At 51.4% G+C, this 13,502-nt stretch overlaps 1 protein-coding gene across 11 annotated transcripts; it reads right to left on the reverse strand.

Moving 5' to 3' along the window:
- Positions 1-4,067: 4,067 nt before the first annotated feature.
- LOC100539108 (galanin receptor 2b-like) lies at positions 4,068-12,366 on the reverse strand. 11 transcript variants are annotated; one of them, XM_085237351.1, is made up of 3 exons: positions 12,172-12,366; positions 7,943-8,342; positions 4,068-5,546 (listed from the first exon to the last, which is right to left on the reverse strand). In XM_085237351.1, the coding sequence occupies exons 2-3, from the start codon at positions 8,311-8,313 to the stop codon at positions 4,808-4,810; spliced, it is 1,110 nt and encodes a 369-aa protein (XP_085093477.1). In that variant the 5' UTR covers positions 8,314-8,342; positions 12,172-12,366; the 3' UTR covers positions 4,068-4,807. The 11 variants fall into 11 exon arrangements, with proteins under 11 accessions (XP_085093477.1, XP_085093476.1, XP_085093475.1 ...); XM_085237350.1 differs by having other exon boundaries at positions 11,619-12,366; XM_085237349.1 differs by having other exon boundaries at positions 7,943-8,498; positions 12,172-12,365.
- Between the last annotated feature and the right edge of the window lie 1,136 nt (positions 12,367-13,502).

Consider the following 13,502-nt stretch of genomic DNA (forward strand, 5'->3'; position numbering starts at 1 on the left):
GTATGAAGAAGGAAAGGTAATAGCAAGTATAGGGGAATGGCAGACATTCTGGAAGTACAAAGCCAGCTGTTTGCCCACCAGAAGGAGCTCCTTGCAGAAGGAGCAATAGGTGATACCTACAGAATACCTGTGGGTTTTCAGCTCTGATGAAAATCTTGTTGTTTGGGCAAAATTGCTTGTGCAACTTCTGCTAGCAGGACAGCAGATCTATGCTTCTCATGCACCCAAGGGATGTGGAACAGTTCTTTCTGACACTTCCAGAGCTTCCTGAGAGCTGTGTGAACAGGGGATATGGCAAACTGGGTCTGCTGTCCCCCGAAGCCAAACACAGGGCTGGCCTGTGCTGGTTTGTGTGGGAAGTAGGTCTTAACTACCCCTCTTTAATAGGAGATTTCAAGGCTCTGAGTGCTGTGCTGGCTGCCAGGCTGTCACTTCAGCCTACAGCCACTTTGCTTACTCACCTCCCTGCTCCTGCAGGCCAGGCTGTTTCTGATACATGCCAGGATGCTGTTGGCCTTCTTGACTACCTGGGCACACTGCTGGCTACTTTTCAGCCATCTGCCTTCCAACAGTCCCAGGTCCTTTTCTGCTAGGTAACCTTCCAGCTACTCTTCCGAGTCCATGTATATACATATATATCTCCATATATATACAAGTGGCTTTACTCTTCCACCAGCTCTTTCAGCACTCTTAGGCGGATCCCAACTGGTCCCATGTGTCCAGTGGTGTGGTATGCTGTTAACTATTATTTCCCTAGGATTGTAAGGAATTCATTCTGTTCTTTGCCTTTGTCTTCCAGTTCAGTGGGTTGAGTACCCCCCCAGAAATTAGTCTTATTACTAATAATAACTGAGGTAAAGAAGGCATTCAGTACCTCAGCCTTTTCCTCACTTGGCTTCTTCCTTGTCAGTTCATGTTTCAGCACACAGGGACATCCTGCTCTGGTGCCTTCAGAATTTCATCACTGAAAAAAATCCTTCTTGGACTCCTTTCCCTTTAGAACTGCCTCACGAAGGTCTCTGCCAACCAGGTCTCTAAACAGGCCAAAATCTGTCCTCCCCAAAATCTAAAGTAGGGCACTTCTGCCAGCTGTTCTCCTTGCCATCCCGAAGGATGGAGAACTCCATCATCTCATTATCACTGTGCCTCCAACCATCACATCACCCACAACATCTCCCTCTTAACAAACAACAGGCACTTTTTCTAGTCTGTTCTCTCACCACCTGTGTCAGGAAGTCATGTTAGATGGGAAGGTGCTGCCTTTGGCTTCCTGAGATCTTGGGACTGAACAGGAGCTTGCCAGCAGTCCTGGAGGAGAGCTCAGCGTAGATACACTGAGCTTTTGAAACCCCTGCCTGTGGCTCTTTCTCACTGCTGCATCTAGCAGCAGAGGTTTTTATGTGATGGATAGCACAGCTAGTGGCATCAGCTAATGCATTTCTGGATCTGGCAAAGACTCTTTCCCAAATCACTCTGTAGCTGAGCTGCAGGGGAGTGAAGGTTTTCTGTGAGCTTCTGTTTAGGGGAGGCAGGAAAGTATCTATCTTCTGCAAAATAAACCATGTAAATTTGGTGGGGAAACTTAATATTGTTAAAATCCTTGGGCTTCTTTTGGTGGAAAAAAAAATGACAAAACAAAAACATAAACAACACTTTGCTTTAGATTTAGATTTCTGCTGGTTTGAGCATGCCAGGAGCTTTCCAGCAGGACTAATGAGCAATGATAGATGTGCCACAGCTTGATTAGTTCTTGTCTGGTGGCTTCTGCACAGACAATTATTTTTGCCCAAGACAAGGCTGCTGATGAGAAAGTCCTAGCAGTAATGTTGTTAAAGATCTTTGCTATCAATCTGATTCAAGCAGAAGAAAATCAAAGCTGAATTCCTTATTGATGAAGGTGAGGCAAAGAAAGCGTTTCCTGTTGGGACAGGGCAGCTGGAGGTTGTGTGGTTAGCTGCAGAACTGAGCAGAGGGACTTCAGCAATACTAATGAAGATGCAGAGGGTCCACCCAGGAGCTGTCTTCTGAAAAACTCGTATCTGTTCACGACTCAAGCTAGAAACAGCAGTCCTTGGTCATCAGCCAAAGGAGAGGGTGCCCATTCTGCATAAGTAACACTGGTCTTTGGTGCAGGCACCACAGGTGATATCATGTAAAAAGCACCCCAAAAAAATCATCTCCAGCCAAAAAGACCTTTACAGTTGGTCAGACCAAAAGGACAGAGTTGCTCAAAATGAAAATGAATAAAAGAATAAAGAGAAAAGTCCTGTGTTTGTAGCAAGGGCACAGAGGGAGTAAAGAACCAGGCTGGATAATTCCTTCTCCTGAACCAAGGGTTTCCTCTGCCTGGTTTGTTCTTGAGCTATCTGGTTCTGCTCTTGCACCCAGGGATGCATCACTGCCAGAGGCGGGAACTATAAACTTTGGAGTATCTACTGTTCTGTTGTTTTATGAGAGCTGTCTGCGTATTTCTGGGCTGGAGAGAGCTCTCTGTCATTTGTTTCAGCTGCCTAGTACAGGCACCAGGGGGTTCTTTCCATGCCAGGAACCAAACCATAAAGCAGTTTGTTTACGGCAATCACCATTAGCTGAATTTACTACTGCTGCCAAGGGTAAACCTGGAGAGTCATGTATTGGTTTCAAACAGGCTGGAAATTGCTCTCTAGCTTGTTAAGTCCAACTCCTGTGGCTGAAGAGAAGTTGCCTGGTGGTAGAGAAGTTGGAAGGATTGGAGAGTAATATATTCTTTAGAGAGGACAAAATAAGGCAATTGGGTGTAGGGGTCCAGACACTGTATCTAAAGAAGCCTCCTTAAGAATCGGGATGAGGAGTCACCAGAGAAGTGCTTCACTGATGGAAGTGCTCAGCATCTGGAAGCCCTGCTCGGCAAGCCAGCAACTGCAGCTCTGCAGAGAGTCTCCCCTTGAATTCTTGCTGCCCAGCTCTGGGTGAAGAGTCTTTGGGACAGGAACCACTATCTCTGCACTGGGTTCCTACAGTGTTGTGCACATGTGGTGAGGGACCACACCTGGGATTTTCAAGATAACCTGCAGTGGAACTGGTAGCAGTGCTGGACAAGTAGCAGGGCTTTGCCAGTGGGACTGAGAATGCAGCAAGCTGGTTTGGAGGCCCAGTCATGTTTTGCTCCATACAGAATCCAGTCCTAGAACTGGAAGGAATGTATACATTGCTCCTGTGTTTGTCCAGCTCTGCAGGACTGCGATCACTTGTTGAAAAGGCAAGAAAGCCTCTGAGTTAATAGGGAGAGTTGGCTGGACTGCACTGAGCACAGCAAGGAGGTAATGGTAAATTATTCCCAGTCTTGGGTGCAAGTCTCTGGTGTGGGAGTCTGTTGTGTTTGCATGTTTTCTCAGATCTGTTTTTCAGATCAAACTCAGCTGGAAAGGCTTTCTCCATCTCCAGTAATTTAGTAACAGCAGGAAGGCATCTACTAACATCTAATCAGCCTCAGAAAAGGAGATGAGAGTTTTCCTCCCTGAAGCTACAGGATTGCATGTTTGGCATTCAGCATGCCCTGAAGACAACCATCTGCTGCACTGTGGACAGAGAGCTTCCCGCATCCCTTTTGCAAAGACTCAGCTATGCAGGCAAGACAATGGATGATGCAGCCAAAGAGCGATGGATGGGCAAAGCTGCTTTTATATGTTGATGGTAGATTCTAAGCTGTGGCTGGTGGAGTTCAGTTATCTTCTGAGAAAAATATCATCTGTGTTGCAGAGTGATTAATCTGACATGAAGAGATGTGCAGGCAGGGTAAGGGAATGCCTGTACATCTCTGGGCAGTGACTCTTTGCATGTGTGGTTTCCCAGGCTCGGAGTTTGATGGCTTGAGGTGTGAGAGAGTGTTGATGCAGCAAGATGATGATGGTAACCTCTCGGCAAACCCTGGACCAACCCCATCCAGAAACTCTTCCTCTGAACCTCCTCCTGCCTGGGCCTGGTCTGAGGATGAGCAGAGAGGCCCAGTGATTATGTCAGTAAGCATGGCTGTGGTGTGGTAGTGGGGATGTGAGGCAGGGTTTGGCTCAGTAGAAATTGCTTGATAGTAATTTCTGTAGTATGTTTATTTATACCAGATAAGAAAAAGGCCACACTGAGGTGTGGGTAGTCCATTCCAATCCCAGATCACCATCAGAGGCCCCTCTATTGCCTCGATTAGGGAAATACATTTATTTACCTTGGGTCAGAAAAACATCTCCCTAGTATTTACAGCAGCAATATCGCACACATACAGACATACAGACAACCCACAGCCCCACACCCCAGGGAAGGACTTGTCCACCAGGAGGGCAGCACAGCCAGTACAGAAGCCACCACTGTAAAAATCCATGGGCAATGGTGGTTGCTCTCTGTCCCTCCTTTGTTCACCTGGCCCTGCTCACGCTGCCTGTCTCCTTGCCACTCCATAAGAAACACTTTGTCCAGATCAGACAACAGGAGGCAAGACGGGACCATCTGACAGCAAACAAATGTGTCCAGTGTAGTGGGGCTGCTAAGTAGAGGACTTAGAAGGATGAGAGTCAACAGAAGAGCTGGAGCATTAGTCCTTGAACTCCAGGTGGACTGTGGATCAAGAGCAAGTGTGGGTCCATTCCTTCCCTTGCACACAAGATGTGGGGAGATGGCTTAGGAGGACAATTGGTACCCAGAAAGAAGAGGAACAGCAAGGCCAGAAGCAGGATAAGCAAGATTTCTGTCTCGCCTTTCCTAGCATCCTGTCTCATTCAATGAGAGAGAGTGGCCTGAGGCAGATGGCACAGCTGGGTTGGTAGATGGTGTGGAGATACTAAGAAAGGTGAAGGTGCTTGGAAGAACCAGAGGGGACTGCCAGGGAATCTGGGTTCGGCTCACACCTGTTATTTTCCTCATGCACCTGGGACACTTCAGTGGAGCCTGCCCCGAAGCCAGGCACAATGTGAGCAGCGTGTAACACATGCACCTTGTTGCGGTGCTTTTTCCTCAGGAGACAGCTGAAGACTTTTTTGAAGCCCTTACGGAAATGCTTGGATACCAGCGCATAGACGATGGGGTTGAGGCAGGAGTTGGCATAGGCCATGCAGTGGGAAAGCAGACGGAAGGCGTAGGTGGCCTGGTTGAAAGGGAAATCTCCATAGAGGTATCGGAGGATGACTACGTGGTAGGGTAGCCAGCACAGGCAAAAAAGGATGGTTACGATGATGATCATTTTAGTTACCTTCCGCTTGGCCTTCTTGGACTCTGACATGTCCTCCAAGGGTTCCACTGCTGTCCACAGGTACTTGATGGTCCTGGTGTAGGAGAGGCTGATGACCAGAACTGGGATGACATAGCCAAAGGCAAACGTGCTGGTGTCCATGACCTTGCGTCTCCACTCCTCCCAGCCAGGCATGCAGATATAGCTGGACTCCCACTCAATCAGGTCATAGTAGCTCAGGTAGGGCCCAGCAAAGACCACAGAGAGACCCCAGATCACAGCCATGGCAGCCACCGCGTTGTACGGGGTTCGCAGCTCCCGGGAGCGCAGCGGATAACGGATGGCCAGGTACCTGGAGGAGAGAGCAAAGCAACTGGAGCTAAGATTTCAGTCAAGCTATGCCTGGCCAAATAAACACCAGGAACAAGAAGGCTTCCTTCATTCTCCTGAAGATCCCTGAGTAGTGGCCCTACATCATATCTCGTGGCCTCTTAAAGATATGGTCCTGGATAAAACAGCTGTTCTCTTTGTAATAAGGATGTGTCTCCTCCCATAGGTGTGGGCTGGCTGGCTCATCTGCATATGATGGGGTGGGTTATATCTAGAAAGATCTAGAAAGAAATAGGGCTGTGGAGACCACACAGATATTCACTGCTTGGTGGAATTTATCTAGCAGTTTCAAGATCAGAGGAAGCTTCACTTGGTGATGGATGCAGTGCTGGCTCCTGCCCAGTCAGGGCCTATTTTCATCCCATGGCTTTCACAGATCAGACTGGCAAGGGAAAGATTTGGTCCCTGTAATGTTGTGTCTCCCTCCACCTAGGTACCAGCAGGGCCAGGCAGACTTTTGCCATTGGGAATCTGTCTCTTCCATCAATGGTGGCCAGTGTGATAGCCAGCTTTGCTTATCCACCTCCAGGCAACACTGTAAGACAAAGCTGGCAGAAGTGCCTCTGTGGTGGTCTATGCTGTTGCACACATTAGACAGGAAAGGGAACAAGCAGCAAATGGGAGTCTCTTTTCCCATGTTTGCTTTGTACTCCTGCAGGAGCTGCAAGTAGATGTCAGAACGGAAAAATGTTGTCAGCACAAACAGGAGCACAACCATTGCAGTCTCCACCTGCCAGAACCCAGGGAAGGACATCCATGTGATGCACTTGTCAGGCCAGCAGAGCAGGGAGGTAAAACAGGCAGCTGGTCTAAAGGGTCACACGTGTGGCACAACTCTTGTTGCTTGCTGGTCCTTTCATCCTGAAAGCTCCAAGCAGCTGTGTAAGAGTCATGCAACGTTATGCTGAAATGCAGAGGCTGCACAACAGCACAAAAGTGCCACCAGAAAGGGAAAGAACACAGGCACAAATGCCCTGCCAACATGTCTTTTGGGAGGGCGTTTTTGAGATTGTGCCCCCAGTTCTGAGCAGGCTGGAGCAGCAGACTGCAACAAGTGATGTAGTACAGGAAAGCAGGAGGCTGAGATGTTGCCATAAGAATTGTCCATCTGTCATAGATGTCAGTGCTGGCCTGAGCTGCTGGCTGGTGTTGGCCAGGAGGCTGACAGGCCTTGGCTGAAGGGTGCCTAGCACAGAGAACGTGCAGTCAAGGTGGAGCATGAGAAATCTCAGATCTTTCTTGTGACAACAACTAGAGCACATAAGCACTAGCAACCCAGAGGAGTGTGATGTTTTTGTTGGGAATCCTACACCATCACCCCATCTAGGATGCTAGCCTCTTGCAATGGAACAACTGCCTGATAACAGGGCTCTGCAAGCATCAGCCAGGAGCATGATGAAGTGGAAGGAGACTGGAGGAACAGACCAACCACGCTGCTCACTGGGACTTAACCCATTCCAGAGGTTCCTTGTTACTGGGACCTGGAAGCAAAGGTACTGAAGCATCCTTCTGCCTGCAGCCTTGCGATCCTCCTTACTGCAGAGGGCTATTTGACCCTGTCTTGTCTTAGTACCCTTGGAAGCAAGCACAAAGAGCAAGATGGGCCAGGGCACATTCTGTGTATGGCCGGTGTGGCTGAGTATTACCCCAGCATGCAGCTCCTCCTCATCTCGCACCACCAGCGCGGACTCAGTCAGTAGTGGGGCAGCTGACAGCAGTCACCCTGAGGGAGAACTAGGCAGAGTCCTCGGGAACAATTTAGATGCCATCAATAAGGCCAGAGCAGCCTAGGCAGTTTCCCAGGAAGAAACATGCCTTGTGGCATGGCTGCTCTCCTGCATGGGGTGCTGTGGGGCCCAGAAGGGCTGGGAAGAAGTGAGGCAGCAGGAACTGTTAGGTGTCAGGTTTTGTGCTGGGCTGGCAGCTGCAGGAGAATGAACGATCCCTCTTGTGCATTTATGTGGCATCCCCCACAGTGCCCTCGGTTCACCTTGCTGTCCCCACATGAAACCTTTCTGCAGTAGTGGCTTGGGGATAGCCATTACCTCACAGTGCTGCCTCTGATCTGGGGCTAAGTGATGAGCAGTGAGTGTTTCTGGCACAGTGTGGAGCTGAGTTTCTCAAGCACCCTAACCAGTCTGGGAAGCACAGACAGGAGCAGCACTGGCTCTGCACTCAGGAGAGCTTAGGGTTGTTAGAGGAAAGGAAAACCAGTTCCCAAACTGCCTTTGGCACAGACCATTGCCACTGTGGTTTGTGTGATTTGCCTATAGACCATGACCTTCCCATGCTCTCACTCTACCCCGCTTCTCCTGACTGTCCTCCTTCCCCAGCCCCAGGGCATCGTTAGGCCGTTACCTGTCCACAGAGACGGCAGCCAATGTGAAGCTGCTGGCGTACATAGTGAGGTAGATGAAAAAGTGGACAGCCTTGCAGATGAAGGAGCCGAAGACCCAGCCCTCCAGGGAGTAGATGGTGGCCTGGAAAGGCACGCAGAAGACAATGAAGAAGAAGTCAGCCAGGCTGAGGTTGAGGATGAAGAGGTTGGTAGTGTTGTGGCCCATTTGCCTATTGCGCAGCAGCACTGCCAGCACCAGGCTGTTGCCAACTGTCCCCAGGAGGAAGATGAGGGAGAAGACCACAGGGACAATGACACTAGCAGGGCTGAACTGGTAACTGTCAGAGGAATTCCAGTACCCAGCCAAGCTGGTGAAGTCCTCATGCTCCATCGTTCTGTGCCGTGGTGTGGTGCTGGAGCCTGTGGCAACACAGGGAGAGAGGAGAGAGACTGGAGAAGTGCTGCTTGGCCTGTTGGATTGGCTGATGGATCTGTTGGCTGGCAGGACACAGACAGCTCCACTCTCAGCTCTGTGACACACATGCATTTCAGCAGGTTCTTCTGGTCACTGCTGGCCTGCAGGATAGGTGAGGGTAAGGTGGGAGTAAAGGGTTCCGTGCTCCCCCATTCTGGCCCTGGAAGGAATCCATACCCCAGGCTCAGATGTCACCTTGGACCAATGATGCTGGAAGTGAGACCTGGGGGAGTGGCACAGCCTCCACCTGTGTGGGAGAAGGGAGCCAGAATTTTCACCTCCCAGCTGGTCCAGCTGATAAAAGGAGGGGTGTGAAGTTTGTTCCCAGCAGTGGAGCTCCAACCTCGACCAGCTGGACGACCTGAGGTGTTTGCTCCGCCAATACCGAAATACAGTTTGATAGCTTCTGTTTTCAGTCCTTTCAGTACCTGCTCCTAGAACAAGCATCACACACTAGATACAGGCTGGAAACGTTTTTGGCAGTAGCAGCTACTACCCAGTTTCATATTGTGCCCAAGTGATGAGTTTTTGGGGAGGGCAACTCTGATGGGACACCCTATGCTTTGCTTTCAGTGATCAAGAAACATATTCCTTCTCTCTGCCCCACAGGGCAGCTCTCCCCTAGAACTGGGCTTTCTGCATCAGTCCCCTGCCATCAAAACAGGCATTTGGATTGCAGGCTGAAGGTGAGGTTGCGTGGAGAAACTCTAGTTCTCCATCACAGGCACAGCATGTTTTTTTAGTTCTGGAGCTGAAATAATATATTTTATATCAATCTGTCTATGTTCACAGGCATAATTTCTCTTGAATAAACATGGCTGGAGTCCTTTTCCCTCTGCAGTGTTTGTATGGGTGTGCCGTGGTTACTACTGTGTGGTCCAAGGCTGGCTTACCACAAGTATGGAGATCATGGAATCTCTGCAATTAATCAAGCTCTAGCTTGTGCATTCTGATTCAGGTTTGGGACTGGGAGCACAGGCAGTGCGAGTGCCTGAAGCAGAAGCACTGCAAGAGGCATGTGACTGTGGGTCTGCAGGTGCTCCAAGTATTGGTGCAGATTTGGGGATGTCAGCTGCTTGGAATCACTGCAAGCCCTGTTCAACATAACCACTGCTGCAATGAAGGAAGTGTTAAAGGCACGTAAAGGCTACAAAGCAGGATGCAGTCCTCAGCCTCCCATGCACTTCGCAGCAGCTGCCAGGAGTCAAATGCTCCTCATGGAGTGGCAGCCTCTCCTTCATCAGGGAAGGAAGCACATGCTACCCCTACTCTCTGGAACCCAGGTCACTGCCCTTCATTTGTAGACATGCAGATTTCTCCCTTGGACACTTACCAGTCCTGAAGCGGAGGGGTCCTCAAGGCTGTCTGAATGTGAATTTGCCTTGTGGTGGGTGCAGCACAGAAACTTGATCTCTGGCTAAGCCTCTTCTCCTTCATAGAAACCTTGAGGTTCATAGATGTGGAATGGCCTATTTATTCTGCCTGTATGGCAGAGGGATGAACTGACTTCTCTGGAAAAGTGGGCTGACCAGCTCTGAGGTGCAATCTATTTATCTTTGGTAGACGTAGATGTGATCTCAGCTCTGCATTGGTGTGTGAACACCACCAGTGAAAATAGCAGTGTCAGTTCTCAGTACAGCCAAAAGTTCACCCTACAGCCACACTGGAACTGAACACCCCACACTGTATGAATGTATAGGAAGCAGGGGAGCTCACCCAGACCCTCCAGGGAGTCTGGCCCAGTATCTGGCTGAGGGACCAGGGCTGTTGTTACCTAATACCCTTGGGACAAGAGAGCTTCCCTGTGTGCAGCAGGGTGTGCTCAGGCTGTTATGGCTGTTGTATTCCTACTGCTACTTGACTGCACTGGCTTAGGCTCAGCGCTATGCACTTGCATACCCTGAGGTCCTTCTGTAGGTCTGAGAAAGTCGTCAGCAAAGCCCTTCTAACATCTGACAGCTCAGCCAGAAACCAGCTTCCTATTAACATCCACACAGACTGTCTGTGCTGCCTGGTAGTGACTGCTGTCCCCTCCCCACCATCCTGCTCATCACCGGATGCTCTTCCTTTGCTCTCTCTTGCAAGGCAGATAAGTCAGTCAGCCCTCTTCAAAGGCTGATCTAAAGAGAACAAGAAGACAGGGAATACCTCCATGCAAATCAAAGAACCTTGCAAACATCCTCTCACTGGTGTGATCTGCTGTGGGATCACTTCAGAGTGCCGGCACATCACAGAGCCTAGTTACAGTCTGCATCTGACTTCCCTTATGTGCATGCGAGCAGTTCATGCTTCACTTGGCAAAAATTGGTTCTGACAGTCAGGGAGCTACTTCTGTTACAAATTATCACTCAGCTACAAGCATAATTCTTGATCCTGTTGGAAAAGGAATTCAGGGAGCTTGGAATGCTCTTATCAGGGACAGTGGGTGACCAAGAGCATGGTGGCTAGCAGGAGGTGGTGGCAGGCTGCTAAGTGCCTGGCTGTATGTCTTTCCCACAGCTTCAGAGCTCTACCCGGTTGCCCACAGCTCATGACCTGTCTGTACAAAGCCCAGCAGTGTTTTGTTTCCCTTTTCATAGGGGAGCTGGGAACGTAAAGTGGTGGCTTAGTAGCTATCAGAGCACTCATTGATGGAGCAGAGAAATGAATATATATGTCTACTCTGCTAGTTCTGAAGCCCCCCTCTGTGTGCAGCCCTGCCTGCAGAGGCAGGACAATGATAGCAACAGCACAGAGTGACAGCAGCACTACCCCTACCGAGGTATGTGTATGTAAGTAAGTCTCAAGGAGTGACTCAGAGCACATCTGGCGCAGTGGGATACTCCCGGTCCCAGTTCAGCATCTTCCCAGGCAGCCGCCAGGAACCCCGCTGCTCTGATGTCCCTTGGAAGCATTTTGCAACCGTTTGACACCCTACCATTTTGTGAACGGGTTTATGGCAATGCTCTTGAGTTTCATTTGGTTCCGAACAGTCTTCACTATCAGAGAATGAGAGAGGGACAAGACACCGTGAACAGAAAGAATAAGAAGACTATGGGCAATGGGGCTCCTCTTCCACACCTGCAGCTCAGGGCTGGCAGGGGCAAGCTGCTGTGATAGGGGGAGGTAAAGTTGCCAGGGATGGATGAGACCTGAATCGGTGGCAAAGCTGGAACGGCAAACCAGGAGACACAGGACGGGCAGGGCTCAGAGCTGCGGGCAGCAACAGAACCGGCACTGACCTTCGGAGGGGCGGCAGCGCGTTCCGGCGGGGACTGTGGGGACGGCACGGCCAGATCCTGCAGCCAGGGAACGGCAAGGAGGGCGGGAGGAGACGGGGGAGGAATGGCAGCAGTGATGGGGTGGGGGTGCGGAACCTTCGTGTTCTGGACAGACGGGAACAAACGGAGGAGAGGAGGAGCAGGCGGTTCGAGCTCTCTTTTTTCAATGGGCTGCTCATTCTGCTGCTGTCACTGCTGTTCCCCGCAAAGAGTGCCTCCGTTTCCCCATTTGTGCAGGTACCTCGTTTGCTCTGCCAGGGGACAAACTCGGTGCTCAGCCTGGGAACCGCAGCCGCCCCAAAGCATCCGGCAGGCACCGAGCCGGGGCGGGCAGCCGAGTTCTCCCCGGGGCTCCTGCAGCGGACACGGTCGGGTCTGGGGCTGCGCGTCCGCACCGGGAGCCGCTCCCGCCCCTCGCCGCCCACCCCGCTCCCGGTCTCTTGGCCCATTCGGGCTGCTCGTACCGGTGGGACCCGGGAACTCGGGAGCCCCGTCCCCGCCGGCAGGATCCTACCTGCCACGCTCCGCTGCCGCCTCCGCTCCTCTCCGCTGCCCCGCTGCTCGCTCCGCCCCGGCCCCGCCGCACACCTTTATGGATGCACGCACCCCGACACGCGCTCACACGCTCCCACCGTGCAGCGCCGGCAGCTGTGGACACCTCGCACCTCGCACACAGCGCCCGCCCCGCAGCGCACACAACGTGGCACTTGGGGACACGGCTTAACGGCACAGTGGGGATGGGACTGGTGGTTGGATTTGATGATCTTGGGGGTATTTTCCAACGATTCTGTAACTCGATGTGATTCTACTAAATCCAACAGCGAGCTCATGTCTCTTGGCGCTGACAGTGGACACGGCTGCATGCACCTCAAACACACACAGCACGAAGCCCTGTAGGTGTGCAACAGCAACAACACTACACCATCCATGAATTGTTTCCGGTGTCCTCCAGCCACAGACATGCCATAAACACAGAGCCCACCCCAGGACCCCCAGCCCAGGCAGGCACCCAGGGGCACCCAGGGACCCTGAGCAGCAGTTGGAGTCCCCCAGCAGCTCCCCTCAACCCTAAGCCTGGCCCAGCAGCCAGTGACTGCCTGGCTTTCAGGGAGGCACAAACTCCTCATGGCCCTTGGAGAAAAGCAGTAGCAGGATGACATCAGGGCTGCTCAGCTGCCCCCCAGCCCCTCTCTTTGGGTGGGGGCACTTCAGGTATCTTGGATGCATTTCCATTCCCCACTGTGTGTCTGCCCTGTGCCTTTCCCCAGATCCTTCTGTGGGTCCTGGGTCAGGGCAACCCTCACTGTAAGTACAAACTGGGGGGATGAAAGGATTGAGCACAGCCCTGCTGAAAGGAACCTGGGGTACTGGTGGGTGGCCAGCTGGACATAGCAAGCAGCAATGTATCCACAGAGCCAAGAAAGCCAACCACATCCTGAGCTGCATCCAAAGCAGCATGGCCAGCAGGGTGAAGGGGTGATCCTGCCCCTCTGCTCTGCATTGTGAGGCCTCACCTGGAGGAGTGCATCCAGATGTGAAGTCCTCAGTACAGGAAAGACATGGACCTGTTGGAGCGTGTCCAGAGGAGGACCACAGAAACGATCCAAGAGATGAAATACCTCCCTGTGAGGACAGGCTGAGAGAATTGGGGCTGTTCAACCTGGAGAAGAGAAAATTATGGGGAGACATGACAATGTCCTTTCTGTATCTAAAAGGGGGCTTTAAGAAAGGAGACAGACTCTTTAGCAGGATGTGCTGTTGTCCCTTGGGATGATGGGACAAGGGAAGATTTAGACTGGACAGAAGGAAGAATTTTTTTAAGACAGGTTGCCCAGAGAGGGGGTG

This window comes from Meleagris gallopavo, chromosome 16, assembly GCF_905368555.1.
Source record: "Meleagris gallopavo chromosome 16, MGAL_WU_HG_1.1, whole genome shotgun sequence".
Lineage (NCBI taxonomy): Eukaryota > Metazoa > Chordata > Aves > Galliformes > Phasianidae > Meleagris > Meleagris gallopavo.